This window comes from Xiphias gladius, chromosome 17 (genome assembly GCF_016859285.1).
Source record: "Xiphias gladius isolate SHS-SW01 ecotype Sanya breed wild chromosome 17, ASM1685928v1, whole genome shotgun sequence".
NCBI lineage: Eukaryota > Metazoa > Chordata > Actinopteri > Istiophoriformes > Xiphiidae > Xiphias > Xiphias gladius.
This window is the reverse complement of record NC_053416.1, coordinates 13,906,741-13,934,156: the sequence shown is the minus strand read 5'-3', so window position 1 is coordinate 13,934,156 and position 27,416 is coordinate 13,906,741. Positions and strand designations below refer to the sequence as shown.

The 27,416-nt window shown below is 39.6% G+C and overlaps 1 protein-coding gene across 9 annotated transcripts in view; it reads left to right on the top strand.

The window, feature by feature from the left end:
* larp1 (La ribonucleoprotein 1, translational regulator) overlaps positions 1 to 27,416 on the top strand; it is a 53,671-nt gene that overhangs the window by 5,786 nt on the left and 20,469 nt on the right. For 6 of the 9 annotated variants that reach the window (XM_040149770.1, XM_040149768.1, XM_040149766.1 and 3 more), the window contains exons 2-4: positions 15,049 to 15,113; positions 16,730 to 16,795; positions 21,344 to 21,415. In XM_040149770.1, coding sequence (XP_040005704.1) covers positions 15,049 to 15,113; positions 16,730 to 16,795; positions 21,344 to 21,415 — 203 coding nt within the window. Of the gene's footprint in view, positions 1 to 5,901; positions 5,922 to 15,048; positions 15,114 to 16,729; positions 16,796 to 21,343; positions 21,416 to 26,767; positions 26,947 to 27,416 lie in introns of those variants that run through there. The other 3 variants (XM_040149774.1, XM_040149771.1, XM_040149773.1) reach the window with 3 other exon arrangements.

Sequence of the window (27,416 nt, the reverse complement as noted above, 5' to 3'; positions counted from 1 at the left end):
TGAGTAAAACATGATACGAGTGATCAGACAGTCCAGCGCACAAAATTAACTCTTTAACTGCCAGCAAAATGCAGCCATTTTTGCTAAGCAAGTTAGTTTCCTGTCCTGCTGTGGCACCTGTTGCTGCTAACTGACCATTAAAGCCATTTTAAGACTGAAAATAGCCACACATCCCAAAAATGCTAGGAGCAGTGCTGGTGTGTTAGTAAAGGTATTGGTGAGAAGAGGAAACATGAATCAAGAAGTCCAGTTTGAAGATCTGGTCGTTTTAAGAATTTCTAGCAATAATATGCTGTATGTGTGAGAATGAGCTATTTGAATTGATTTTTACGTTTAATATTTTCACTTGAGGCAACACTACAGCAGTCAACATCTTGTAGGAAAGCCTGCATATGTATCCAGTCGGACAAAAAGTCTTTGATCTCCTCCTTGCTATGTGGATGTTCCACGCACAGGCTTCCACTTTGTTATGCCTCTGCACCGGCGACAGCCGTGGCCGGAGGCATTATGTTTTCAGGTCGTCCATCCCATCCCAGTTATCTCAGGAGAACCTTGAGGGCATTTTTTTCAAATTCGGCACAAGCGTTCACTTGTAGTCAAGAATGCAATGATAAGATTTTGGTGGATAAAGACCAAGGTCACAGTGACCTCACAAAACACGTTTTTGGCCTCCCTCAAAACGTCGAGTGCCAGATATGTCAAAGGAAACTGGCATATCACAAATCTACGAGTTTGGCAAATCATGTGAAAACTGTGTGTAGCAGTTTGGCCGTCAAAATTTTCTTTTTCTATTATGGCTGATGTTAGTGCGACCTGCATGCTAACAAAGTATAATGGTGAAGTCCGTTTCACCCGTTTATATGTAGGTTGGGCTCGATGCATTAGCATTTCTCAGCCACGTGCAGGAACCCTAATTGACGCACGCAAATGCCGCCCTCTGTTTGAAACTGTGGGTAGAAAGGGACTGTTGCATGAAATCCCTCTTCCCTTACACTTTACATAATGTGTCTTAGCCAGTTTACGAATTAAAACTACAACCTTTGTTCAGTGAAGGGTTGTCTTAAACTTCAGGTAGGGAGTTGAGAATTTTTGACATGGCATCTACAATATTTTGGTAAGATTTTACTTTAAACCCCTTTTTATTTAGCACTATTAAAACATTGAATCGTTCATAACACACTACAATGTAGCTGTACAGAGAGAGGACATTTTCAAGTGTATATTAATGAATAGAATTTTTCAACAACAACTTCTCCCAAGAAGACACATTTTATACCGTTACAACTTCAGCGTTTTTAATATATTGTCATTCATTCATTGTCTGTTTATACACCAACTATAATAAGAGGTATAGTTGTTGAAAGATACATCAATAAACACTTAAATCTGCTTATAACTATTTTACTGTTTTATTCTACTTATAAAAGCTAAATATGGGGGTTAAAGTGTTACTAGGATTTTTTTTTTTTTTTTTTTTTCTGACATGAAAGCCTTCACAATGTGGTGCATGGCTTTCTCGACAGCGTTAAATAAAGTTTTGGATTCAAAGTAATCTGAGGTGTGTTACGTACTGAGGCAGCTTAGCATTCCTGCAGCAGCCACCTCTACAGCAGGCCTTCACAGAATCAAGGGGCTGAAGTCTCAAAATTAGCGTGAATGCCTAACTTGTCTCCCATATTTGTCCCTGTCCCCTTGAATCTTTCCCTTTTTGTTGTGGTCGTGAAGAGGCAGAGCCCCACCTTCAGTCTTCAGACTCCACAGGGCTGTTTGTAGCTGGGTTTTACGAGATGTTGGCACCCAGCAAAGGTCATGAAGCTGGAATGAGTGCTCATGCGTGAAGAGGTAAAGTGGAACTACTGTTGCAGGACAGACTGTCCCTGCTGCTGCAGCTTCTGAATGGGTTTTAACTATGTTGTGAGCTCAGCTAACTGGTCACCCCGTGGAAGTGAGGTTGTGTCTTCATGTTCGGAGGGTAAGGTGAACATTAATATCTGGCTTCCTTTATTGTTCATGCTCCTGAGCTGTTGAATTACAAATATTTGATGTTATTTCTCCAATTAGATCCCATAATTGTTAAAATATTTTTTCCTTTTTCTATACGTCCGTTGGTTGCTTTAACTTTTACAGCTATTTTCTCAGAGAATTATTATAATACAGCACAGTATTATTATGCGTAGAGGTGTTCCTTCTGTAAAACTGGTGTTGTTAAAACAAATTTTTTCTTTGCCATCAGTTCCCAAAGATTTCAAAAATGTCAAAAAAAATTTTGAGCAAATGTGTCTAAATTGATGCTCAAGACACGTAGAAGAATATCTCCATTTGATTGAATGGCGCAGTCATAAAAAACGTATGTTGAAAGGTTAGTGTGTAATGCTCTTGTCAACACCTGGTTTGCTGTTGCCATGGAAAATAAGGCAGACTATCATAGATACAACAAAAATGGCAAAACATTTTTGACAATTTTCTGTTAGAAAACTTTAAGTAAATGTTTGAGCCCATGTTTTTGTTACTTATACGAACAGTTTAAAGAAATATGTACAGTGGTTTTCACACATCTCGAGCAGCAGTAAAACCTTTCCTATGACTTAGATATATCACTATAGCTGTAATGATAATTTAATTAATCTATTAGTCGGTAAGCCAAGAATTAATCTGAAAGTTAATTTAATCATCGATTTAATCATTCTTTAAGCCAAAATGTCAACTGTTCTGTTTTCATCTTCTTAAATTTGAGGATTTGCTGCTTTTCTCTGTTTTCATATCGTTGTAAATTGAATTTCTTAAGACCCTGTCATACAAAATAAAACTTAAACCTGTAGACTCTGTCAGATATCAAAGGTCAAGATCTCAGAGAAGATTAACCCAGAGTGGAAATGCAAGGCTAAGTAGAAGCCCAGTTTTTTTTCCTACTCACTCTGCTCCACCTCTCCCTCCACACCTCACTAAAACAAACACTCTGTCAGCTGTTTCAGATGAGCCCTTGTCGAGTTGTTTTATCAGTCTCAGGGTTGTGTCTGGACTCAGCGATAGAGACACATCTCTCAGACTCGGCAGCGCAGGCGTTCAGTCAGGGTGTGGATTGTTTGCATCATGGATGTCTCCAGTCAGTAGTGCATAAAAAATGTGACTTGCGAAAGGCCTCAATTCACGAGTCCAGTGGGATTTACTTTTAAAACAATTTTTGTGGAAAGATTTTTCTAAAAATATCTGTCATTGAGCGGGGCGGGCCATGTGAGAGAATTGTCACAAATTTTTGATATGGTTATTATCCATTTTTTGTAGCTTGACGACCAGTTGGAAGTAACTGGTACTTCTCTTCTTTCATAAAAGAGGAGGATATCTGAAAGTGAAGTTTAGGTTTGTAGGAAAATCAAAAAAAAATATCACTTAGAGTAAAGAAAGCCAGAGAGGAAATGATGGCAACTGCTTTTAAATCACAAAATCCATCACTGTTTGACTTAATGTTCTGCTTGCAGGTGGGACTCGAGTCTATGCATTGGCTCCAAAGCAGCTATTCCTCTGTTGTTCTGTTCTCAGTGAGAACAGAAAAAAGCTGCAGTGTCAACTTTTGCCATTTTTCTACAGTGACAGTATAGCTTGCTTTTATCACACTATGCTGTGCCGAGCCATGTGGCTCTACTGGGGCCTCACAGCCGTGCATAAAGTTGCCAGTACTGTGAGCTTCTTCAGAAGCGCTTGTCAAATTGTCCATTTCCTTTGGAATACCCCCCCCCCACATAAAGATGTTGGACTGGGGGGTTTGTGACCGAATATTCCTCTAATTTCTCAAAACTATCATTCCAACATTCACATCTTTCCCATTATGATTGGTCAGGTGTGCAGAGAAAGTAAGAGTAAGAAAGTAAACTGGGTTTCAACTTTTCTCTCTCTGGCTAAACAACATTATAAATGTTTTCAGGGAGAGACTATGTGAGTATGCGCACTGTTATCCCCGTATTGAACGTTTCATGCGTCATCTTCTCTCTATGACAACGGGCATTTCGCCCCGTCTTTGGGCATGGCCATTTGCAACAACCAGAAACACGAGGTCAGAAAACGCACTATACAAAAAGTGCCTCTGCTGCGTCGACCTGCACTGTTGTGGTTCTGCTTGTAGCCAGGTTGACCGTGGCGAACCTGTGACAGTTTCCTCCCTCACGTGTGGATGTGCTGGTGACAAGAGAAAGGGCTGTTTTTTAAAAGTCTCTATCAGTACATTTGTAGATTGTAACGAAATCTATGGTTCTACTTTTATTGTGAAGCATCTACAGGAAAAGCAGTGTATTTTCATTGTTTTGCAGAACTTTGTTAGTGGTGCTCTTCTTCAATAACACAAGATATGGACATATTCAGTGCTATTATGTCAGTGTTAGATGTACAGCTGAAGTTGACAGGTTGTTTCTTTTTGTTTGTGAGAACGCCGACAAGTCAGTCAAGGTCAACAACGCTGTTTACCTCATCCTGTGGATAACCCTTTGCACTGCGCCAGCAATGACTCAGCCCGGTGCAGGCAAATGTACGTTGTGATATAATGTTTCAATTTATATCCTGGGGAAAATCGACTTTTTTTTTCTTTTTTTTCAAGCTGTTATATCAGTTTTGTTCATGTCAGACGATAAAATCATGAGTCATTAAAATCACACAGTTGGCATAATATTATAGGTCATAGCAGGACTAGAAGCAGCTATTTAGTCAAAACTCCTAAGCTGCATTGTGTGGTTGAGTGTTTTAATCAACTTGCAAATGAGCATCCGAAGATAGATTTGAGGATACATCTACGAATTTGCATGATTTAAGCAGTGTGAGTTCAGCATTAAGACCTTTAATGTCAGGTGAGATTTGACGTAAGGTGAGGTTTGTTAAGCCCAGTTACTCTCTTGTTACATGACCCGGGCTTAACATATCCGTGTGTGTGTGTGTGTGTGTGTGTGTGTGTGTGTGTGTGTGTGTGTGTGTGTGTGTGTGTGTGTGCGCGCATACGCACGCACGTGTGCGAGTTGTTACTGCTCCTCAGCGTTCGCAGGGACTCACCTCGCAGCCCTCTGCTGTCTGAGCTTCTAACTCTGGACTCTGCAAGAGGTGATGTCACCACACTGATCATGTGATGCCGGGGAGAGTATTTTGTGTGTATGCTTGTGTGTGTGTGTGGTAAAGGAGGCAGGCAGGCGGTCTGTTGCGTATGCCCCGACTGCTGTTTCCTCCATATTTGGTTCTTGAAGACAGGCTTCCCTCCTCTAACGACGCACTGCTCTGCTTTGCATGTAAAACCATCAGACTTACAGCAGCTAGTGGGTGAAACTGTAGATTAAGATTCTCGCTGATTAAACGCTACTTGAGATTTTGATTGTGAGAAATGACTTCTCATTTATGTGATTTCAAGGTGATTGTCACACCTCCTCATCACAGAGTTCCCTAAAAGGCACTGAAAACAGGTACAATGTGCCTTTACACATCCAATGTGTAAATCCTGGCAAATGGTCGATTCTTTCATCCAGAGAGAAACTGAAATATGTTCTGAAATTTAAATGCATTTGTTTATAATTAGGGTTTTCTCTATTAGACCCTGGCTCCTGTGGTTGTTTTGTTTAAAAATCTGAGGAAGATGTCAGAGTGCTTCTTTTTCTCCCTTTGCCACAGTGACTGGGAAATCCCAGAATCCAACACTTCTAAATAAGTAAATCTTTCAAATACGATATTACTTCAGAATAGTGTTACAATACATGTGGGAGTATGAAAAAAATGAAAAAAAAAAACCGACTCGCCAAAGCCAACAAAAAGTCCCAGCGTCTGGCGGAGGACTGGGCTGGTTTCCCAACACTACCACTGTTTATCTAAGGCTGCAAAGCCGACGTGGCACAAGGTTTATTTATAGGATTCAGTAGCGATGTACCCTGTGGGCTTTGGAGCAGGTATTGTCACTGGTGAGTGCTGTAGTACCCATGGGAATTCGTCTTTGGCCTCCACCTGAGCTGTGTACTCTGTTGTGAGTTTCTGAGAAGGGGAGAGTGGGACTGTGTGTGTTGGGGTTGGTGAAATTCGAGGTAATAGTAGTGGACAGAAAGGAAGATCTGACGAGAGTGTTTGAACATATTACAAAGTTTGGTTCATGCAAGTTAAGGTAAATTACCATTAGTATCCCTGCAGCTGCTGCTTTGTTTTAATTTAAATGTAAAATCATTAGAGCATTTTAGATGTGTAAAATGATCAGATGTGCAACCTACAAAGCTAAGTGAATTGAACTAATGGTATTATGAGACCGGGGGAGAGATGACGGCTAATGTGTACTAGCAGGGGTTGGTGGTGGCAAATGTTAATGGAGGCCTCTGGCTGTCTGGTGTGCACAGCAGGCTACAACAACTGTCCCTGACTGAGTGCTCTGAAGAAAGAGGAAGGGAATAAACACAGAGGAGAGAGGAAGAAGACGGTTAAGAGAGTGACTTTGGAGATGAGAGTTTGATGATGGCCTTGAGTGAGAGGAGTCTCTACATACTAATGTTTGCTGGGTAAACTGATGATTAGGGGCAAGCAGTTCTGCAGTGTTTTTTTTTTTTCCTTTTTCTTTTCTCTGTTAGCTGAAGCCTCTTGAAATTGCCATAACTTTGATGGCAATTTTACAGTTTGATCTCATGACGGAACAAGCTCTGACTTTTATATAAAAGTCAAGACGGCAGTTTCATTCGGTCAGAACCAGTAACCTTTCTTTTACATGCTCAACACAGAACTGAAAGTCTGATAGTCACTCCCATTGCAGTGCAGAGAAAAACGGGGTCAAAAAAGCCTACAAACAACCACAGTAACCATCAGATTTGCAGTCTCCCTCTCTATATATATTTTTGAATTTCTGCCAACTACATGGGGGAAATTTACATACAGCACTTGAGCAAATAGGAATTAAAAGAGTCCCAACTTAAAGCAGCTATTATTAATACTTTTATACTATCAATGGATCGGATCACATGATTCTTTGTATGTGAAAGGAGCTTCTGGTAGTGATGAACCCACATTGATTCATGTCAAACGTGCCGTTGAATAACTTCAAAAATAGTTGTTTTGTGTAACTTAGAAAGGCAGAAATGTATAAATGAGCATTTAGTTTACACACTGGCGCTTTTTACTCAACATCAGCAGCTGCATCTGGCAACTACATGCAGCAAGTCACGAGTCCTGCCCTCATAGCTTTTGGACATTTTACCTCACTTTAAAAAAAAAAAAACACAGGTGATGCTTTTATTGCAGGCTAGCTTTGACTGATAAAATACATTATATAAATGTGACAATTTTGGCATTTTTTTTTTCTTGTTTTGATTGATGTAAGCTATCTGTTTTCCCTCTCTTCCAGTCTTTTGCTAAACTAGGATAAACACATCCCACACTTGCCCTGTACTAAACACACAGATGAAATTAATATCTGTCTCCTCATCTTACTCTCGTAAGAATACAAACAGGTGTCTTTCCTAAAATGTCAAAGTTAACACCCATCTGGTCTCATCATTGTTTTGGTGAAGCAAATGCAACAAACAGCTATAAATTACTTCAAAATATCGTACAGAAACAGTATAAATTTAATTATTGTCAGGTTAGGTTTGCACACATTTTCACTGACTGCCTAAAATTGTTTGGATTTTGTTTCAAACTCGAAGTTTGTAAACAGTTGCAGTTGTGTGAGCCAAGCAGCTGCTGCAGTGTTAGTGTGTTTTTGCACATCACTCTTGTGTCCGTATGACAGGTTGTAAATTGGGTACGGCTGATCCATCTCAATCAATGTTTAGTTTTGTTTATTCAAAACTGATAAAGTCACAGGTCAAACAAGCAGGTCACATTTGTCAGTGATTTGTGTTAGTTCCACATGTGTTGGGGGGAGGTTATGTATATTTTCGTCCTTTTTTTTTTTTTTTTGGAAAGCTACATTCAAATGGAGAGTTTAATTTAGCACTATGAGTCTACAAAAAAAATGAGAGCTTGTCATAACAGTGATGCACTTTTTTAGGCTCCTGATGTTGATGTGGTCAAGCACCAGTAATTTTCTAGTAGTTTTGTTGGCCTTAACAGCTTCACCATTTTGAATGTTTCTATGTTATTGAGTTATGTGTCCCTGTAAAACACACACACACACACACACACACACACACCTACCTGACCTGTCCTTGCGTTTTAGAGATTATAACACTCATATCACTGTTGTACAGTTGAGTTCATAACACTTAGATAACACCCAGCCTTCACTCCTACCTGTCAAGTCAGATTGTTCCCAAGGTGCTTTCACGCCTGGAGCTCTGGTTTGAGCAAATAATCGCTGAAAATGTAAATCGTACAAACCAAAGATCCAAAGTTAAAATTCGGGGACTAAAAGTTCCTTTAGAGTATTATTGTGTGGTGGGGCATCTCAAGCATTGTGGAGATTAGGTAAATCACACAGATAACAGAAAAAAAAGTGATAATTTACTGCAATTGTGATATTTGAAATTTTTATTGTTTGAAAAATGGTGAGGATTGGCTGTTTTCCTATTTTACTTGAGTACATAATCACGATGAAATAAGTACAGAGTAATGTCACATGTCTCTCTGTTGTTCTCTTGCTCTCTTGCGTGCAGACTTGTATGATTGTGGATAAAATGGGAATAACTTTTGACTGAGGTGGAGGTCAGGTACATTCCTTATGTGTCAAACAATAGTATAGGAAGATAGGGTATTAAAAATGGCCCGAGCTTGTTTACAGTTGGGATGAATGTTATACACAGGTTGTAGAAGTCTGAAAATTTGGGTTTGACCCGTCAGTCCCCCAACATTTTGTGGATGTGGCGGCAGGAAGTACTGTATGTCCGAGGAACCAAATCTAGGTGTAGATTACTGTGGTTAAAATGCCTATACCATGCCAATACGGAGTTCCTATATACCTTTTTAATTATACAACTGTATTTATTGGCAGTTAGGTTAGCGAATTATACCAGCACTTTGCTGTAGGATATTCATTAAAAACACTCTTTTCCTTAAGAAATTATTTAATAAAAAACCTCTTTACCAGAGTACTAAAAAATATAGAAAGGTCAAGGGACAATGGCCACACCCAAAAGGAAAACAGCAATAAATCATTGCTTGCGATGCGTGAAAGAAAATTCTAGAAGGCATTTAAAGCCCCAAAGAAGAAAAGAGCATCTTGTCTGAATGCAATTCTGACTGTGACTGCCTGAGGAGCCGCAGCTTATAGTTTGGCAGACATCCTGGCCCTGGGAGGCTCTCGTCTGACCTTAAACTATCATCTGGTATCATCTGATTCGCAGTGAACACAGAGAAGCCCTGTGAGTGATGCCGTACATGCGTGTACCGGAGGAATCGTAGCGCACAGCTCAGCTGATAAGGAGAACGTGGCTGATCTCGTCAAACCTGCAGTGTATCATTGAACAATCGCTGATTGTCAACCAGTTGCAGTGATTGATAAGACTACAAAATTCATTTAGCGGTCACATACAGTTTTACGAAGCCAGTCCGGCTTGATGCTTGGTTCATGGCCAGCATTGTTCTGTGTAAGTTTCCCAAATGCCTGAAGTGGTTTCAAAGGTTCTGTAGCCAATTTGAACGTATGAACATACCAAAGATTTTAACTACTTCTACTGCAGATAAGTTATATGGACTGTAAAATGTCAGAATATCACCCCCACAGGCATGGTGCAGACAGGTCAAAGGTTTTTGTTTTGGATCAATTTTCACACATTTTACCTTGAATGGGAGGTTTGTCTCTGGACACCAAAAAGCGCAGTAAGTTTATATGACCTGCTTTTAAATAAGTATCCAATCATAAAACTCGCCTCCAGTTCAAAGATCTGAAAATATATCTTTCAGTCTGGACCAAAGGGGTGAATCAACAGGCAAACAACACCGACTGTGCCATCCCCAGAGTCATGCTACTATCTTGGCTAATTAAAAAATAAATAAATAACATAATGAGATGTTAAAATTAATATAGTGTATGAGGAAAAAGTGTTAGTTAATTTCAGATGACCACAGCGGTGAAACAAACTGTTTCAGGTCAGAGATTTCGTGTCTTCACTCTGAGAAACGACTGAAATACAAATAAGTGTAGGAAATGCAAAAAACATTTTTACATTATTACTTTATATGGAAATGGTAAAGAAAGTATTTTCACATGGCAGATACTATGAGGCTGTGTTTGAGAGTCCCCTGTCAGGATGACAGGGACGAAAACCTCAACAAAACCTTACTAAGTATTTCATCACTTCCTGTGATTAGGCATTCAAAACAAGCTTCAGAGGAACTCTATACAGTGAAACCAACGAGAAACTTGGAGCCTTTCAGCATCTTGCGGGAAGGATCTGATGGTTATGCCGACAAGGTAGCCGGCCAGATACGGCAAACTTTATTAGAAATCAGTTGGTTATCTACACAGCAAATAGTTGAGAGGTTTTGTTTTTGTTGTAGGGCAGTTTTCTCTTGAACAACTGTACTTACATGGATAGAGAAAATTGACCATCTCTATCCATCAACATTAAAATTACACATTTAAAGGATTGGGCAGGTCATGCATTCTCTTAGTGCTTAGAGTAACTGAAAAATGTGTCCTACAAATGCAGTTTATCTTCATCTAGGTGATGAAATAGTTACATGAACAGGAGTCTACCAGCCTCTGGACGAAAATCCCTGGTTGTGCTTATAGAAACCCAGAGAGACATTTATAATGCAGGCTTGATCCACCATCAGAAAATCGTCTTGAATTTTGCAAGACGATTGAACACTGCAGCTTTGGTACTTCGGTTAGAGAAATCCTCTTGTTCTCATCCGTCATTAGTGATTTTTTGGCCAAATAGTAGGTTCACGTGATGTCATCCGCTATGATTAGAACCAGCAGCAGACTGTTGAAGCAACATTATGCCCGCCTGAGTCTAAAGATCTTAAATTAACCACTGGAAACAGCACCAGGTTTTAAGAAGCTTTTATTTCACAGTAAAATGTAGGCAGGTTAAGAAGTTAAGCTGCCAGCTTCACAAAACAAATATTTCAGTGTTGAATTAGTTTGCATAGCCTTTTTATAAAAGTATTGTATAGAGCCAAAAATAGCTGCTTCTGTACAAGATAATGGGACGAGTTGAGTGAATGGCAAAATCAAAATTCATTTAAATGGAATTTTATTGATGCTACTCATTTTTATAAAATGTTAATATGAACGAGCCTTGCCTGAAATCCATAGACCTGAACTTCTGATCTTTTACCAAGGTGACACTCTAGAGTTGCTTTATTTAAAGTAAGTGGAAGGCTGATTGTGTGGGCTTGAGATTTCATTTATAACCTGTCCTATAAGGAAGTCTAAATCTGCACCAGCTGCTCTGTTGTCATTGGGGAAAATCTACAAATAACTTGTCGTTAATAAAGAAGCATCTACTTACTCAAAGGAAGGATAAATTATTAAACTGTAAGGTCTGTCCTTCCTTAGCCACTTCGTTTTACACACAATTGTCTCAATTCCTTTCTCGTATTCAGACATGATGTCAGCTCTGTTTGATAAAACATTTTCCAGTGTCTTTAGTGCTCGTTCTTAGCTACCTAGTTTTAGTCACAGATAACAAAGCATGCTGGAATAAGTTGTAGTCATGTGAAATGACCATCATACTCCACATATTTGTAATAATAAGGACACCACACCCTCAGGCTATTGTGGGACTAGGGTATATGGTTGTTGGAATTTACATCCTTTCTTTGATTTTTCCTGACACTTTATACTGTGCACGCTTAAACAGAGAAAAAACGTCCTACTACTCGGGTTTTAGAAAAATCTTCCTGCCGACAGAGCTTCTGTTGAAAATCCCCAGACACATGACTGTGACCAAGTTTAGCAACCGAAATGAAGCAAAGGTCAGAACTGTAGCTTCAGGAAGCTTTAAGTCAAATCTAACTTAATTCTCAAACTTGTCACTTAAAACTTAACAAATAATTAAAGTTTAAAGTTCAGAAATCGTATAAGGTAATGGCAGTAAACATGTGTCAGTTTCGGGGATACCAAACGACACGAAAGAAACGGGAGGCACAAATTTCAGCCTGTAGTGTGGGGTTTGGTACCAAGAACTGGCTCTTAATTGGATCTGATTTTACATTTACAGTTCTGCTCATGGATTCCTGTTCCTGTTGTTGAGTACAGATCTCTGTGCTGCAGTTCAGTTTTGATCGTGTGCGTGGAGAACATTTCTGGCCAGTGAGCTACACCTGATACCTTTTTTTCGAGCCCTATTTTGCCATGCTTCTTGTACAGTGCTTCTTTCTGCCTCACTGACTCCTCAGTATGGCTGCAGAGTCATGCTCTCTGCAAACATGACATCCGCTTGGTCATAGTTTTAGCCTGGAGGGGGTAGTAAAACTGGAAGTAAGACCAAACATATACGTTATACTGTAGATCCTGTGCTTGCACTAATCTCCCTCTCTGGCCACTGTGAACTTTGACTGGACTTCTGAACAGGGCTAAAAAAAGAAAAGGCTGCAGTTTTCTGGCCATGACAGGAACTGTTTAACCCCAGAACACTTATGACTTCTACTGCTTCTTTTGTTGTTCTCTAGTCAGTAGTAATTGTCCAATCCAGTCAAGAAATTCATGCTCCCCATTATTTTCTGCCTAGCAGTTACAGCGTCTTTACCCAGCCTGACCCCTTGTTATTTCTGATCTTTTTTTCTTTCAGTGTCTAGTCTCAGGAATGATAAGAACTGTTGTACGCCAGCATAAGCCAATGAAAAAACTATGAATTGAACACACTGCGGTCGTGTTTGAGACGTACGGTCGAACTTCTCCGTGTGTTGCACAAACACAAAAAAATGCAAAAAGGTGCTTGGCAGCCTGCTGTGTTTCACACTGGTACACTGGCGAAATGTGGATATCAAACCCTACATTTCACACAACTCAGACATAACATCCTGTGCTTTAGTGGAAGAGATTTCCTTTCATGTTTTGGCTCCCTTCTGATGTGTTTGTTTTTGACCAGTTAAAGGTTCAGGACTAGATACAGCCGCACAATAAACCAAAGATTATTTTCATTATCACTTAATTTATCCGTTATTTGTTTTGATGAATCGTTAAAATGATCTGAAATTCCTGGATCATAAAGTGACCTCCTCCAGACTACTTTTGTCTGACCAACAGTCCACTACCAAAAGACATTCCATCTAAATTATATAAAATGGCTAACAAATCTTCACATTTGAGAACCTAGAACCAGCCAACCAGTGTTTTTAGTTTTTGCTTGATAAATGACCAAAATGATTATAATAACTATCAAAATTGTTGCAGATGAATTTTAAGTCTAGAGCTGCAAGGAGTAGTTGATGGATAGGAAATTAATCAGCTAAAAATTTTGATGGTAAGATAATCATTTGTTTTGATGCTTTTTCTTTCTCACACAATAGTAAACAAAATGGCATCACCTTAGACTGTGAGAAATTTTAGCATAACATTATTTTCCATTTCCTGAAATTTTATAGACATTTAATTAAGAAAATAATAGTTTCAGCTACAGTTGGTTGAATATCTGTGGTTGTAGCTTTTGTTGGTTGAATTCAATGGGATTTGAAGGGTTATTTAAAGACAATTTAAGTATGAGTAAATTTAGGTTTTTAAGAGATTCATAATATCTGTCATTGTATAATTTTGTTTACTAGCCCCTTGATATTCCTGGTTTGCTGTACAAAACTCTTCTCTAATCTCTTGTCCTATAATACTGTGCACTCATGAATACATATGTACACTCATGTCTGTAAATGAAACCCTGGTACGCTGCTGCTCTTGGTGGCGTTAAAGATGTATTCTGCTAAAGGATTTTATTCCCCTTTCTCTTTCTTGCCCTGTCCCTTAACATGACCATCCTTAAGGAGCTTACTGAGATTTGCTCTTTGGTGCAAACGGCTCTGCGAACTCCCTGTAAGCCGCTTTCACTCCCTCGTATCACTGAGTGTGGTGACACCGCAGCCAAAGACAACAGGACGCAAGATCTCTGACTTTAGGACACAAGCCAGGTCAGCACGATGAAGTGAGCCTAGCTGCGCGGTTGGTATGTTTTTATGCATATTCCTGACCAGGTAGGTCTGGACTGGTCTATGGAAAAAAAACCTCAACTTGAATTGAGTGAGGTGTTTTTGGCTTGGCATTGTGCACCTTGAGTCAAGCGTTAACTCCATGAAACCCCAGTTTCTTGACCGTGTTAATTGGGAATCTGTCTTTGCAGATGTAAGTTTCAGCGGCAGCTATTATCTCCTTCCATCCTCATGATTCCTTTCCGTATGGTGTGCCGTGGGCAAAAGCATCTATCCATGTCTGAGTCTGGGGTTTGTTTTGAGCACTCGAATTGTACTTTTGTGGCTCTCATCGGTAGACTCCCTCCATGCTGTTTTATATGATTCTTGCGCAGGTGGTAAAAGAGGTTGCCTGCGTCTGTTGTGGGGATCGGTCTGCGGCATAATTTCCAAAGTATTTTTTTTCTGGTCCGTGTCAGATTTTTCACACCCAAACCACGTCCATGCAAGAGAAGTAGCTCCTTTTAGTACAAGTACATTGTGTCTTGGCTTGTCTGAGCCCTCTCCTGTTTGGAATTACTCTGTTCCTCTTACTCTGTTCCTCCTTCAAGTTCACCCTCCTCCATGTTTGTTTGTGTTGCCTTCATGCAACACAACGTGTCGTCCAAAGGACGAAAAGCATTATTGTGAAGAGTGTGATAGCTGTGATCTGCGGATGAGCCCCAAAAAAATCAGATAATTTATTGAGAGCCTACCTGAGATAGGTAGATAAGACAAGTAATGGAAAAGTTAATTAAAACATAGAAAACAGGCAAATATATAAACTGAGACAAGCAAGTCAGTAAATGTTGGCAAAGCTGATTCAGTCAAACAATCTTTTTGCACAACTTTTTTTTCGAACAAAAAAAAATCCAATTCATTTCAGGTGGAATCTGCTGTTCCTCCTTTCCTCTCCACATATTAATTTTGCGAGAGGGTTTTCAGATGGTCTGTGTATATGTGTACGGAGCCAGTTGCAATGCTGACCATCTTGATGTGTTTCCACAGAGTCGACCGGCCCCGCCAAGGTGGTGAGAGCAGGGAACCCACCCAAAGCCAGACGCGGAGGAAAGGTAATAAAATCCGTGTTTGCGTGTGTATCTGTACATGATGTATTCACTGATGCTCAATTTTATGTTAAGAAGTATTCATAAGATATAACAGAGCCAGCATGGCTTCTTTTGGTAGTGAACAAAAACAGGCAAGTCAAGGTGAAGAAAGTAACCGCTGTAATGTCACTTCTGTCAGATTTACAGTACAATTTGGTCTTTTTAAAACGATCACTGCTGGGGGCAAAAATAGGATTTTTGCCACAGTGGAAATCACGTGGTCATTCAGAATGTTTGTAACATCAGTTGGTTCACATGTTTGTACAAAGAATTATTTTTGGCTTAGTCACTGCTCCTTGTTGTCATCACCAATGTGTTTATTTTCAGTTGAGTAGATTATATCAGTTATAGTTACTGCATGTAACACCCCATTAAAAAAAAAAAACACTGATTCTTGTTTTTACCTTTTAGTTTTTGTGTGTACAAAACAAATGAGCTGTAACATGTTAGTAAAATCTAGGGGTGCTGCTAGGAAGATTTTTTTTCTTTTTTAATTTGGTCGGAACCAGGCTAGATGCTTCCCTCTGTTTCCAGTCTTTATGCTAAGATAAGGTAACTGTTTTCTGGCCGTAGCTTTATACTTAATGATGAGACACAAGAGTGGTTTTAAAGTATCCCTTTAAACTGAAATCATTTCAGATGTTCAGCTTCAGAGGTGCTGTGCTGGATTTAACCGTACATCACCAACTGGACTTTTTAATTTCTCTAGACGAAGAGAAGAAGATCGTTTTATTGCTGCTAATACACCGCAATACTTTGGTTATAAATTAAGAAAACAACCTTTTATTATACGTAATTATAAACCGTAAACTCTGGGCGGATTCAAAAAGAGCCTTAATTAGACAGCTCAGTGAACGTATGTGCAGTCAGAGTGCCGGTGTTTATCTGTCATGCCTCAAGCTGTGTGTACTATCATCCCCTCACACTTCGTGGAATGCAAATGTGAGTTCCTGCAGAGCCAATGGGAAGGCAGATAAAGCAAACACACTCTCCTCAAAGCATTTCATTCACAACTTCATACCTTTGATGGCAGTGTCTGCTGTAGTATTCCAGGGTTGTTAACCACACCTTGACCACAAACTTTTATGGCGCGCTGAGTTAACTGCAGTGTTGCCGAAACAACAGACAGAAATCGACAAACTGCAGGACACACATGGCTAAATTTTGGGGAAAAAGGCAGAGGCGATTGTTGACAGTAGGCAAGTGAGAAAAACGATGATGAAAGAGTTTTTTTTTTTTTTTTTTTTAGATTTCTGTTCAGGATTTTACAGCTTCTACACCAAAATGTCATGCAAATATTTGAATGAAACATTTGGATTTCTCAATAAAATGGGATGTCAGTTTGTTTTTGGTTTTCAGTACTTGTCGTGAACAGAGGATAAAATGTAAAACCAGTGCAAGTAGAAACACACTCAGAGGGGAATCTTCTTTTGTCTTTCTTTTTGTTTGTCCACTCCTTTCACTTTTTGTTTCCTGGACATGCTCTCCCAATATTTTTTTTTAATGTGTTAAAGTGCTAAAAAAAAAACCTTTTTTTTTTCCCTCTTTCTTTTTTTTTTTTTTTCCAATTTGTTACCCAGGTTGGAGATTTTGGTGACGCAAACAGCTGGCCAACTCCAGGGGAGATCGCAACTAAAGACATGCAGGTAGGTGTTATTTGTTTGTTTGAGAAGTGTTGAGTCACAGGTTGGTAGACGAGGGTTGTGTCTATTGTCCAGAACTCTGTTAGGAACTTGGACCACTGCCCTATTTTTTATAGTTGCTGCAGTAGAATCAATCTGATTTCCATACATGTACAATAGGCTGTAGTGAAACTGGGGAAATCCAGCACTATAATACACATCTTATTTCACATGTACTCCAATATCAGGCTTGTATTTTTATCTTGCTCTCAGCCTCCCAGGCCACAGAAAGTTTATAGTGTGTGTGTTCTGTTTTTTTTTTTTTAACAGCAGTTTCTTTGCACAACAATGTAATGTACATCAGACATGCTGCAGAATGATTTAGAAATTGAGGCTTTCAACCAGAATTGCTGCATTAGGTGGCTATGGACTCAGCTAGCAGTTGTAGTAGTAGTTAAGAGTTTTCTTTTTAATTTATATCCATAAGAGAGATCTGAAACAGAATATGTGAGTGAGGTGTAATTACAAGAGGGATTTAAACGCGATCCTTTAGATTTGGCTGGATCACTCAAGGTGGGTGCAGCTTGGTGAATACGGCGGCGCAGTACAGAGCTGCAGCGAGATACTGAGCTGCAAAGGACCACTTGTTTATATCCACTCCTCCCTCACCTGTGTTGTTAGATCAGGAAGAGGAGAAAAAGGAAGGAATGTAAACATCAACCACACTCCTTTGAGAGTGTTGCCGGCTAACATCCAAACACACACACCTCTGACACATGGAACTACTCTGTTAGGAACTATGTCCCTTGAGCTAACAATTTCATATACTGGGGGGGTTGGCTGGACACCCCTTAAATCACATTTGATTGGATAAATTTATGTAACCGCCTCTGAATTTAGAATGACTCATCAAAAATATTTAAATGTTTGAAAGGAAGAGAGAAGGGAGGGATTTTGATATAAACACAATAAGGGCACAGGGTTAGAACATGGAAAATGTATTTTTTATTTCACTGTGTTTAAGTGATGAGAAAACAGGAACCAGTGTCATCCCTTTGTCTGCAGGAGATCATATGATGGTAACACTGGAGCTAGAGCTGGGTGACCATAAAAAAAACCATAATACTTATGAGTTGTTACCTCAGTGATTATGTGACCGCCCTGGGTTTGTGACTTGGTTCAGATAAGAGCTATGGTGGTATGATGTCAGGAAAAAATACTTAATGATGGCAACCAGGTACAGGCAGACAGGAATTAGTTTCAGTCTCCGTAACTCATGTTTTACTCAATTTAAAAAGTTCCAAATGCTGATCAAACTTACTGTGGGTGACAACAGAGTCAGTAACAATGGATGGTGTTGATCTTAGTAGCTTCAAGTCTTATGTTATTAGATTCACCAACCAATCAGGAGGAGCTGCCCAGTTTGTCGTACCACACTTTGCTGTACTGGATTTGTGTAGTTTTCTACAACAGGTATTTTAGTGGTTGTGGCTGTAATTGCAAAGCAGCTAAACAGCGCCTCCAGACAAAGCAGTCTTGGTCTGCTGGCCCGACTTGGAGTCGTCAGGACTGCATGTTTCTTTTTTTAAGTGGTAGGGTTAGACCAGGCTCACCACCGTGGCAGGACCTCTTTGACATTGTGGAGGCAAAACAGAGATGGTTGACCTCAAAGCAGGCATCAGGCAAAATGTTCCAACTCTGAAATCAATCCTCTTTTTATTAGCCATGGAAATTCATTCAGAAATGTTAAATGGAAGCCAAAACTCTGTGAAATAAATGCCAGCCATCAAAAAATTGATTAATTTAAAAAATTTTAATCAGCTCTTGATTATGTCAGTCCTTATTATAAGTACTTTATAAATAAATTCTTAACTAGTCCTAGGCCTAAACATCTACACCTCTCCAAGCCTAATTACAATTTAGACCCAATCAGCTCATTTGTCCACAGAACCTATTGCTGAAATAGTTGATTAATGGATTTGAGAATTTGCAGCTCTCCTAAACCTAATATCTTGAGTTTTAGACTGTTGGTCAGCACTTCTTAAACTCATTAATTAGTATTTTACAGCCCGTTTGTTTATAATACGTTAAACAACATAATAAACGTTTGTTTTTAAAATGTTTATTAATAGGTATAAAAACAGAAGTGTAAAAATGTTACTTTGCCGTTTTACAGAGGGTTATTTGCCAGACAATTTTATTTTCATCTTGCTCTCGGTAAGAAAGCGACTAAGCAGATCTTCCCAAACTTTGAACTATTCCTTTTTAACAGGAAGAGGAGAAATCAGAAGTGGTTTCACGTCTAAACACTTACACCTGTTGCAGACAAGTTTAAAGAGGCTCAGCTCAGGTGTCCATAGCACCCTTAACCATAAATCCATCATATAGAACCCCTCCCCTCTATACCTTATCCTCTCGTTCCCTACAGCCATTGGTCCGACAGGGGATGCATCTAATTTGTTTCCTCCTGCAGTAGCAGCAGTAGTCAATCACCCGCTCAGAGCAGTTTTCTATTTCCGATCTCTGGACGATACTGTGTCACCAGGGGAGCGACCCTGGTAACCTCCCCTATTTTAGGTGGCCGGGTCTGAGAACATGAGGGAGAGCGCGTGTCCCCGAGCAGGAAAATGTGGGTCGCATCATCAGAGCCAGGAATAACCGGCGGGTCCGGTGGCAGAAATTAAGGGTGGGAGGGGCGGAGTTTGGAGACGGTGGCCAAGCCCTAGGAAGGGATGTCCTTTTAGGGATCCCCTTCAATAAACCACCTCCGGCCCTGTGCTGCTGCTATTCTTAGGGGGCTGGAGTTCACTGTCCATCACGTAACATTTAAAGCTGTAAATCAGTCACTGAATTCCTCAGATTATGCACACTGGTAAACTAGATACTGACATTTGATAAAGGAGGAGTTTTGATTGCAGGGTTGTACTGTATAATCTGATGCTGTGGTTAAAGTTAAACTCAAATATTTCATGCAATAATCTGTCCCGTTGTCTACTTTTTAAAGTTTAAGAGAAGAAACGGCAATGGATTTTCACACTTCAGAAGCTGAGACCAGTGAATTTTTGGCAATTTTTTTGTCTAAAGATGAGTGAAACGATTAATTGATTATCAAAATAGTTGCCGATTAATTGTCTGTTGATTTGAATAATTGTTGCATCTCGAAAGACTTCACTGCCAGTATGGAAGGTAGGAATGATTACATAGACGCACATTCTTGCAATGTACATATCTGCATTAAGAGAGACTTGACAATCTGAACCTATTCCAATCCTCACTTATTTAACTCTTTCTCATAGTTATGTCATCATGTTTTCGGTCTTTACAATCAAACCAGTGCCTTCTCCACTAACTGGTATGATCAAATAGCTATTTAGTAGCAGCAGGTTCAAGTATAAGGACTGCACACAGGCATAAAAAAGCGCCCCTCTTCCCCTACAACCTTTGGGGAAAACGTCCCATACCAGCACATGGCTGTGTTCAGTCCACAGTGTGTTGTGCAGGGCAGGCTCTCGTGTGTTTGTGTGCGTGCGTGTGTCTTGCGGGATGTCACTCCGATTTGTCTTCGGCTTTGTGTCCGGATTAAAAAGATTGTCAGTTTAGTGTTAATTTCTTGTGTTGGTTGGAGGTTCATACTGAAACTGCAGCCATGATCGGGATTCTTTATTTTTCACTGTGAAAGTGACTGTAACAGAAACTTCATCAGTACCTTCCTGTGTTCGAAGAATGAATCAGCATCCTTGTGATCTCAGCATTACTGTCTACAGTTTCATGGCTGTTACACCACATCTTTATTGATTCGGAAAACACTCATCTACTCTAACAGTTTATTTCCATCACTTCACAATTCTCTGTTCTTGCTAAAAGTAATTGCTTCTTATTCCCATCTGTGCAGAATCCAAAGAAAAAAATTTATGCCTGCCTTGATGAAATGACACAGGATTAGCCATTTAACCACTGAAATGATCTTGGATGTAGATTATAAAACCCCAGAGGGAGCTCAGTAGACTGTAGATGCAGCAGATATGTCTTATTATCCACAGCGCAGTATTCACTTGGCATTTTCATTGTGTTTGTTGGCAACAGGAAGAAGTATAATGCCCTCATGTTGCTAGAGCAGAGCAACACAACTCAGAAGAGCTTTTAAAGAGGCAATAATTGAAATTTTTTTTTTTTTCAGTCCCCCATTGCATGAAATGACCAGATTATAACTGCAGGGGCTTGGAAGGAGTCCTGATGACTTGGTCATGTGCTGAGACTTTGTAATTTTACTTTACAGCCTGATAAAGTCCCAAGCGTTGACATTTTAAGACTCATAACTCATGTTCATTTTCTGTTTAGCAATAGAGCGTGTTGTTCATTTTCTACATTCTGTGTGTGAGTCTGTGTGTCTGTGTGTCTGTCTGTCTGTGTGTGAGTCTGTGTGTGTGTGTGTGTGTGTGTGTGTGTTTTTGTGTGTGTGTGTGTGTGTGTGTGTGTGTGTGTGTGTGTGTGTGTGTGTGTGTGTGTGTGTGTGTACACATCATGGTCCACCTCATTGTCTTCTCTAAACTGCTCTTCCCTCCCTCTGTTCAGATCGAGGCAGTGACACGGACCGTGTCCTGCCCGCCGACTGTCAGGCAGGTCAGAGACTCATGGAGATTCACTGTAAGTTCAACCTGCTGCCCACGAAACCTGCAGCCTGCCTAACTGCTGACATTCAGTCACTGTATCTGATATATGATACCAGTAATAAGTTAAACATTTAAACATTCCTACACTAAATGAAGAAAAAAAATCAAACTGTGTCACAGAGTCTAGGTACCCCTCACTGCAAGTTGGAAGCTGGTTTATAGTTTAGCTGGTTTATAAATTGACTCTAAACAATGAAAAACATCAGTCTCTAAGAGACTGATAGTTATAGATCCACCACCCAGTGTTTTTGCTGGTAATGTCTAAAGCTGCAAGTTCTCAGTCATTTGGATAAACATAATTTACTTAAACAAATTTTAGTCAGTCAGCAACTGTTTAATTGAGAATACATAAAATGTTAACTAAAGCTAGCAGACTTTCTGATGTTGCTTCAGCAGCTCAGATGAACCTGCATGATTTCTTGCTGTGGCTAAAGTGTTGGTATTGTTGTCAAACTGTGAGAAGTAGAACGAGAAACACAGAGATAATGACTGGAAGTCAAACTTGCCTTCACAATGAAGGCTAGGATTACTGCACCATAAGTATAATTTGCCTTCAAAGTAAAAGCAACATTTGTAATATTGATCTACATTCTGTGCTTGGACTTTGTACATCACAAGACTAATGTAATGAAGGCGACCCATTCTTCTACATTTCTTTTGACTGAGGAGAACCAAATTATTATTGAAAGAAGGAAACAAACAACTAAGTTATATACTGAACTTACATACCAACAATGAGTGCTGGGCACAGTGTCTTACCCTTACAGAAGGGGAAACCTGGCAAGACATATGTAGACAGCATACCAAATCTATAAGGTAGATAAAATTGTGGTATCACAGTACTAGCTGATAAGTTTTAATTTTTTAAGATATCTTTATCATTTTAAGATAGCATTAATCAATTGAAAAGTATTAAGATAACATTGAGTTACAGATCTACCACCTGTAACCATCGGCATCTCAGAGGCTGACGCTTTTCATCGCTGATACATGTGTAGCCGCACCTGGACTTTCAGCTTGCAGTGTGGGGTTTATCACAGAGTTAGTTAAAGCTTACTTAAAGTCAAACTGAAATTTGAATTCTCCCCACTTTTTTGTGAAAGAAAATGTTAACAGTAATGATACTACAACTATGGTGCAAACTTCAAAAGAGAATTTATGGAAACAGTGGCTAAGCCTTGAGCCTCTAGGGGGGTAATTCCCAGGGCAAAATTTATGAGCTGGCAATTCAAATTCTGTTGTTTATTACAAACTGGAGAACGGCATACTGTGTGTCCTACGAACGCTGATACAAGGCCCTTTTTCCCCTCCTTTTTTCAATCCACATAAAGTTATCTATCAGCCATTAGTGATTTTAAACTGCCTGTCCCTTTACAACAGTAAACATCTAGAAGGAGCCCTTGTTTCCATTGTGGGCATTGATGAAGGAGTCCAGGGGCCTTCCTTTAAATCCATACAATAAATACGATATGTATCATCAACAGTAAAATCATTCCAAATCAAAACATCGAGAAAAATAAGCCAAAATTTAGCTCAATAAAACTGGGATGGGTTGTTGTTGTTTTTTTTTTTTTTTTTTTTTTAATTTTTAAAAAAATATGAAATGGTAACTGATTCCAATTTCTAGCCCCACATAATATAAAATAACAAATACCCTAGTTGGTATTGAACTTCAAACAAGGACAATTCAGCAACACCAGCTAAAGCAAAAGTCAATTTTAATTTCAGTTTGACTTTAGGTTACTGCGCTTGGGCAGGTTTTGATATGTTTGTTAGGTGTCCCTCAGCCTTTCCATATTGCCCTGTTGGCTGATGTTTCATGAACCAGTTAACCTAGACTTGGGCTCAGTTCAAAACCTGCTGCACTGTTTAAAGATTTTTCTTTTGGTCAAATACTGAAGCCTGTTATCAAAAGCTGAACTTCAGCTCTCTCTGTTTAATACGATTCCTCCTTCACCTCCTTTTTAAATGTAAGGTTTCAGAACATATCCAGAGAAGGCTTGGAGTATTGAGATAATTCAATGTAAAATCAAAAAATTCAATCTTTTTGCAATAAGATTAGAGCAAAAAGAGAAAAAAAAAAGTTTGCTTTTGACAACCCAAAATTGCAGAACATGCCTTAGCTGACTACAGATGTCAATACCAGTGATTTTGGATTAAGCTGCTAATTGCTCATATTCACTTTCTTTATATTTGAAGATTTGGATGCAAAATGTAATATGGGCTGCGACATGGACCACTTTGCTGCTGATTAAGTTACTGAATCAGTAACTAGACAAAATACTTGGACAAAATACTAAACCTCTGTCTTTAATATTATTCTTTTGTGCCTTTTAAAGAAGAATAGTAGCAAGCATTGTGGGTCTTTCCGTAATGGCCCTGACATGTCTTAATCAAGCCTTAGTGAACCTTTACCTTTATGGCTGAACAACAAAAAGGCGTTTCTTTAATAGATAGATGAAGCCAGTAATGTTGTGTATTCCCTGTCCAAAAAGGGTTCAAAAGTTTCATCATCTACACATTTTGCAGAAACAATATTGGGAATAATATAAGTAAAGTTTGTAAGTAAAACAAAACAAAATTCAAATTTAATTGTAGGTTCTGCAGACATTTTTTTTTAATGTAGCCTCCTTCACATCTTAGTTGGAGAGTAGTACAGAACATTAAATTAAAATCCCTAACATGTCATTACACACTCATTTGTCTGTCTTAAACCTGCAAGCAATCAAAAGCAATGAGATTAAGGATCCAAAGCACTGCAGCCTTGATAAATACAAGTGTCTAATTTAGTTAGATCTGAAATGTGTTCCTTCGGCTTTGAAAAATAATTTCTCTGCCAGTGTAATTACAATAGTTTTATAACAGGTATATTTTACAAAGGTTATCGTTTGCACATTTCTGAGTTTTTTGTTTTGTTTTTTTTTTTCTTTTTTTCCAAGACCATGGTCATTATAGAATTGCTTGTGCCTCCTTTGTTTCTTTATGATTGGGGAGACTCACTGTTTACAATGTTGTTAAGAACTAAAGTGCATGTTTGAAGTGTGTCTTAGAGTTCAGTGTGATTAGATACAGTAAGTCGCCAGTGTGATACCTCGAAGGCTGAGCATGTCAAGGTGTGTGGGTGTGTGTACATGGACAGAATGTTTTTGAGTGTGAAACGCGTTGCGCCTCTAGTCACTCACTCAAATTAAGAACAAACGGTTTGCATGACTTCTATGCAAACAACTCAGGAGTGTCAAACTTTTCAGATATGTGTGTAGCTGATAGCTTAGCTGCTGTAGCGCAGAGGAGCAGCTGAACTCTGTCTGATTTGAATAAACTCGGATATCAGCTCTGTGAGTAAAGATAACCACCAAAGGCAATTCATGTGCGGTGAACTACCCTGTGTCCGTTACTGCTTGTTAGCCTAGGCTTGGCTGGAGCACAGTGGCAGGTCTCGAGTTGCTCCGCAGCAGTCACACATTAGAGAAACCGAACAAAAGACAGGATAATTAAAACCCTAAACCACATGCAAAGTCTGCTTTGTCCCAGTAACTTTTATCGTGGCCCTGAGGAGGTAATATTTGCAATGTCATCTTGAAGGGATAAAATGCATAGAACCTCACATGCTGAATGCAAAACCTATTATTTATTTACATACTGATCCCACTTTATTCCACAAACTGGATTGTTGGGTATGGTATACTAAAACCTTCTTTTAGTCACAATCATCTGTTCTTTTGATTAATTTCATTTACACTGCTGGTGTAAAAATACCACATTTTCCAGGGTTATATATGCTGTGATTATGATGTTGCCCTAGAAACATCCAGTGATTTCCACCAATTGACTGTTCGCCAATCCTGCCCCCCCTTAGTCATGATGCCTGTCAGGCTTTCTGTTCTCGCACAACATATGCACTTTACAATAATAACATTGTTTTCACTTTAGTGTGGGAGAGAACATGGGCTAAGGCAATGTCTTGGGAGCATTTCCCTGGTTTCCAGAGGATTGCCAATTTCTGCCTTTTAGTTCTGTTGGAACTAATGCAAAAGTACCCACCATCCTTATTTGTCGAAGACTAGGATTGAGACTAGTTATTAGAGCTGGGGAGCTTGGGCTCTTTTGTGGCTGTGACTTCACCAGTGGCCTAGTACCTGAATTAGTGTTTTTGTCTGTGGGTTTGTAATCTTAAACATTCAGTGGCTAGTGTTGTAAAATCTGTGCCCATTGTCCGGTTATGTGTTAACTTGCCTTGATCCTGGCACGCCTCAGGATGCCTAGGCATATGGTACAATTTGGTTAGGTAAGTGAGAATCAAGACTACTTGCAATTGTTTTTATTTTGTTTGTTTTGTTTGGGGGTTTTTTGTGAGCTTTGTTGTAGCTTGGTTCCCTCTGTGTTACGTGTCTAGAGGCGATTTGGTTGGCCAGTGAGCCTTTTGTTTAGAGGAACCTTTGGGTATGCCACTTTGGTGCAGCGTGTTAATTCCTGTTTTGTGTGTGTTCGGTAGCTGGAATTTTGTGTATGCAGGGCATTGAATTTGCTTTGTCTAGCTCCAAAAGTACATCCTCTCCTAACACCCCAACATGCCTAACTAGCACTTACTGTGCTCTTTCAGTGCACTTCTTTACCTGATCTCCTTGCACTTTGTCTTTTGATTTAGATCGAGCACTTTCGCACTTAATTTGAGGTCTCTTACTGTACTGAAGCTTTATTGTTGTCCCTCACTTGTAAGTCGCTTTGGAAAGCGACTGCCAAATGAGTACATATAAATGTAACTGCAGACCAGGTTTTGTTGGACACGTGTGATCAGTTTGGGTGCTCATTTTAAGTAACATCTTGATACGTACTTTTGGGGTCAAAAGTTGAAGTTCACTAAATACTAACCACAGGCCTCATTTCCATGTGTTCCTCATTTTCCTATGTCCCCGCAAAAACCAAATCAGCATTCTGAGGTGGGTACAGTTTTACATTATATCCTATGGGTGTACACAGAAAATCCCATGACTGTGCAGTAGCCGTCATGTGATTAGTTCCTTGCTTTTCACTTGCCCCTGTTCTGCTAGCTGTTTCTCATCCTTAAAGTGCTCCTCTGGATCCAAGGTTGCTGGGTGGGGGGTTCGGTCCGGTAAAATGCGTAGCAGTGGTTGATAAGCCACTGTTCATGTCTTACAGTATGTTTGGGTAATGGCCATTGTAGTGCAGTGGAGATCTCTAGGAAAAACTGTTTTAAAACTGAGGGAATGTGAGACATCCTCTTAATATTTCCTTATGGTATTGCCTTCTGACTTATGTTGGTGTATTGATTTTGTTTGTGTTTCAGATGTCAATGTGCAACCTTGATCTTAAAAGGGGCGTGTGACGCCGCTCCCACTGTCTTGGAGGTTGTCCTGGCCAACCTCAGCAGGCAACTGGTTGACATGGGAGGGTCGTCAGCTGATGTGGTTCACCTGGGCCTTCCATACTATAAAAGCTGGCCCATGTGTTCACTTGCTCTCTCTTCCAACTGTTGGCATCCAATTTGTAAAATATTCTTTTGCTTCTGCAACTACTACACCTCCACAGCACACACGCCACTCATCCATGCGCTGCTTTCAAGGCTGATCTTGCTGATTTCCATAGTCCATTGTTTGTTTGTGTTACCTTTTTGGTTGTAATAAATTGGTGTTTGTTTTTAGTATAACCTTTATGTGGACTCCCTTCTAGTCACATTCCCTGAGCCAGTCTATGACAGTACCAGAGCACCATGCCCACCATTTTGGCATGCTAAGGAATCCAAAGCTTGACCTAGTTAGCATTGCATATATGCCTGTTAGTTATGTTTGTTAAACTATGATTGGGCAAGGGTTTAGCGAACGGTCAATTGTTTGACTGTAATCCTGCACATGTTCAACCAAAAAAAAATGTACGGAGCATGTTTTGAACTCAGATTCCCCTTTGCTTTTTCATAAAAGAACAATGTGTAAATTTGTATCCGTGCCTCTAATTTCAGT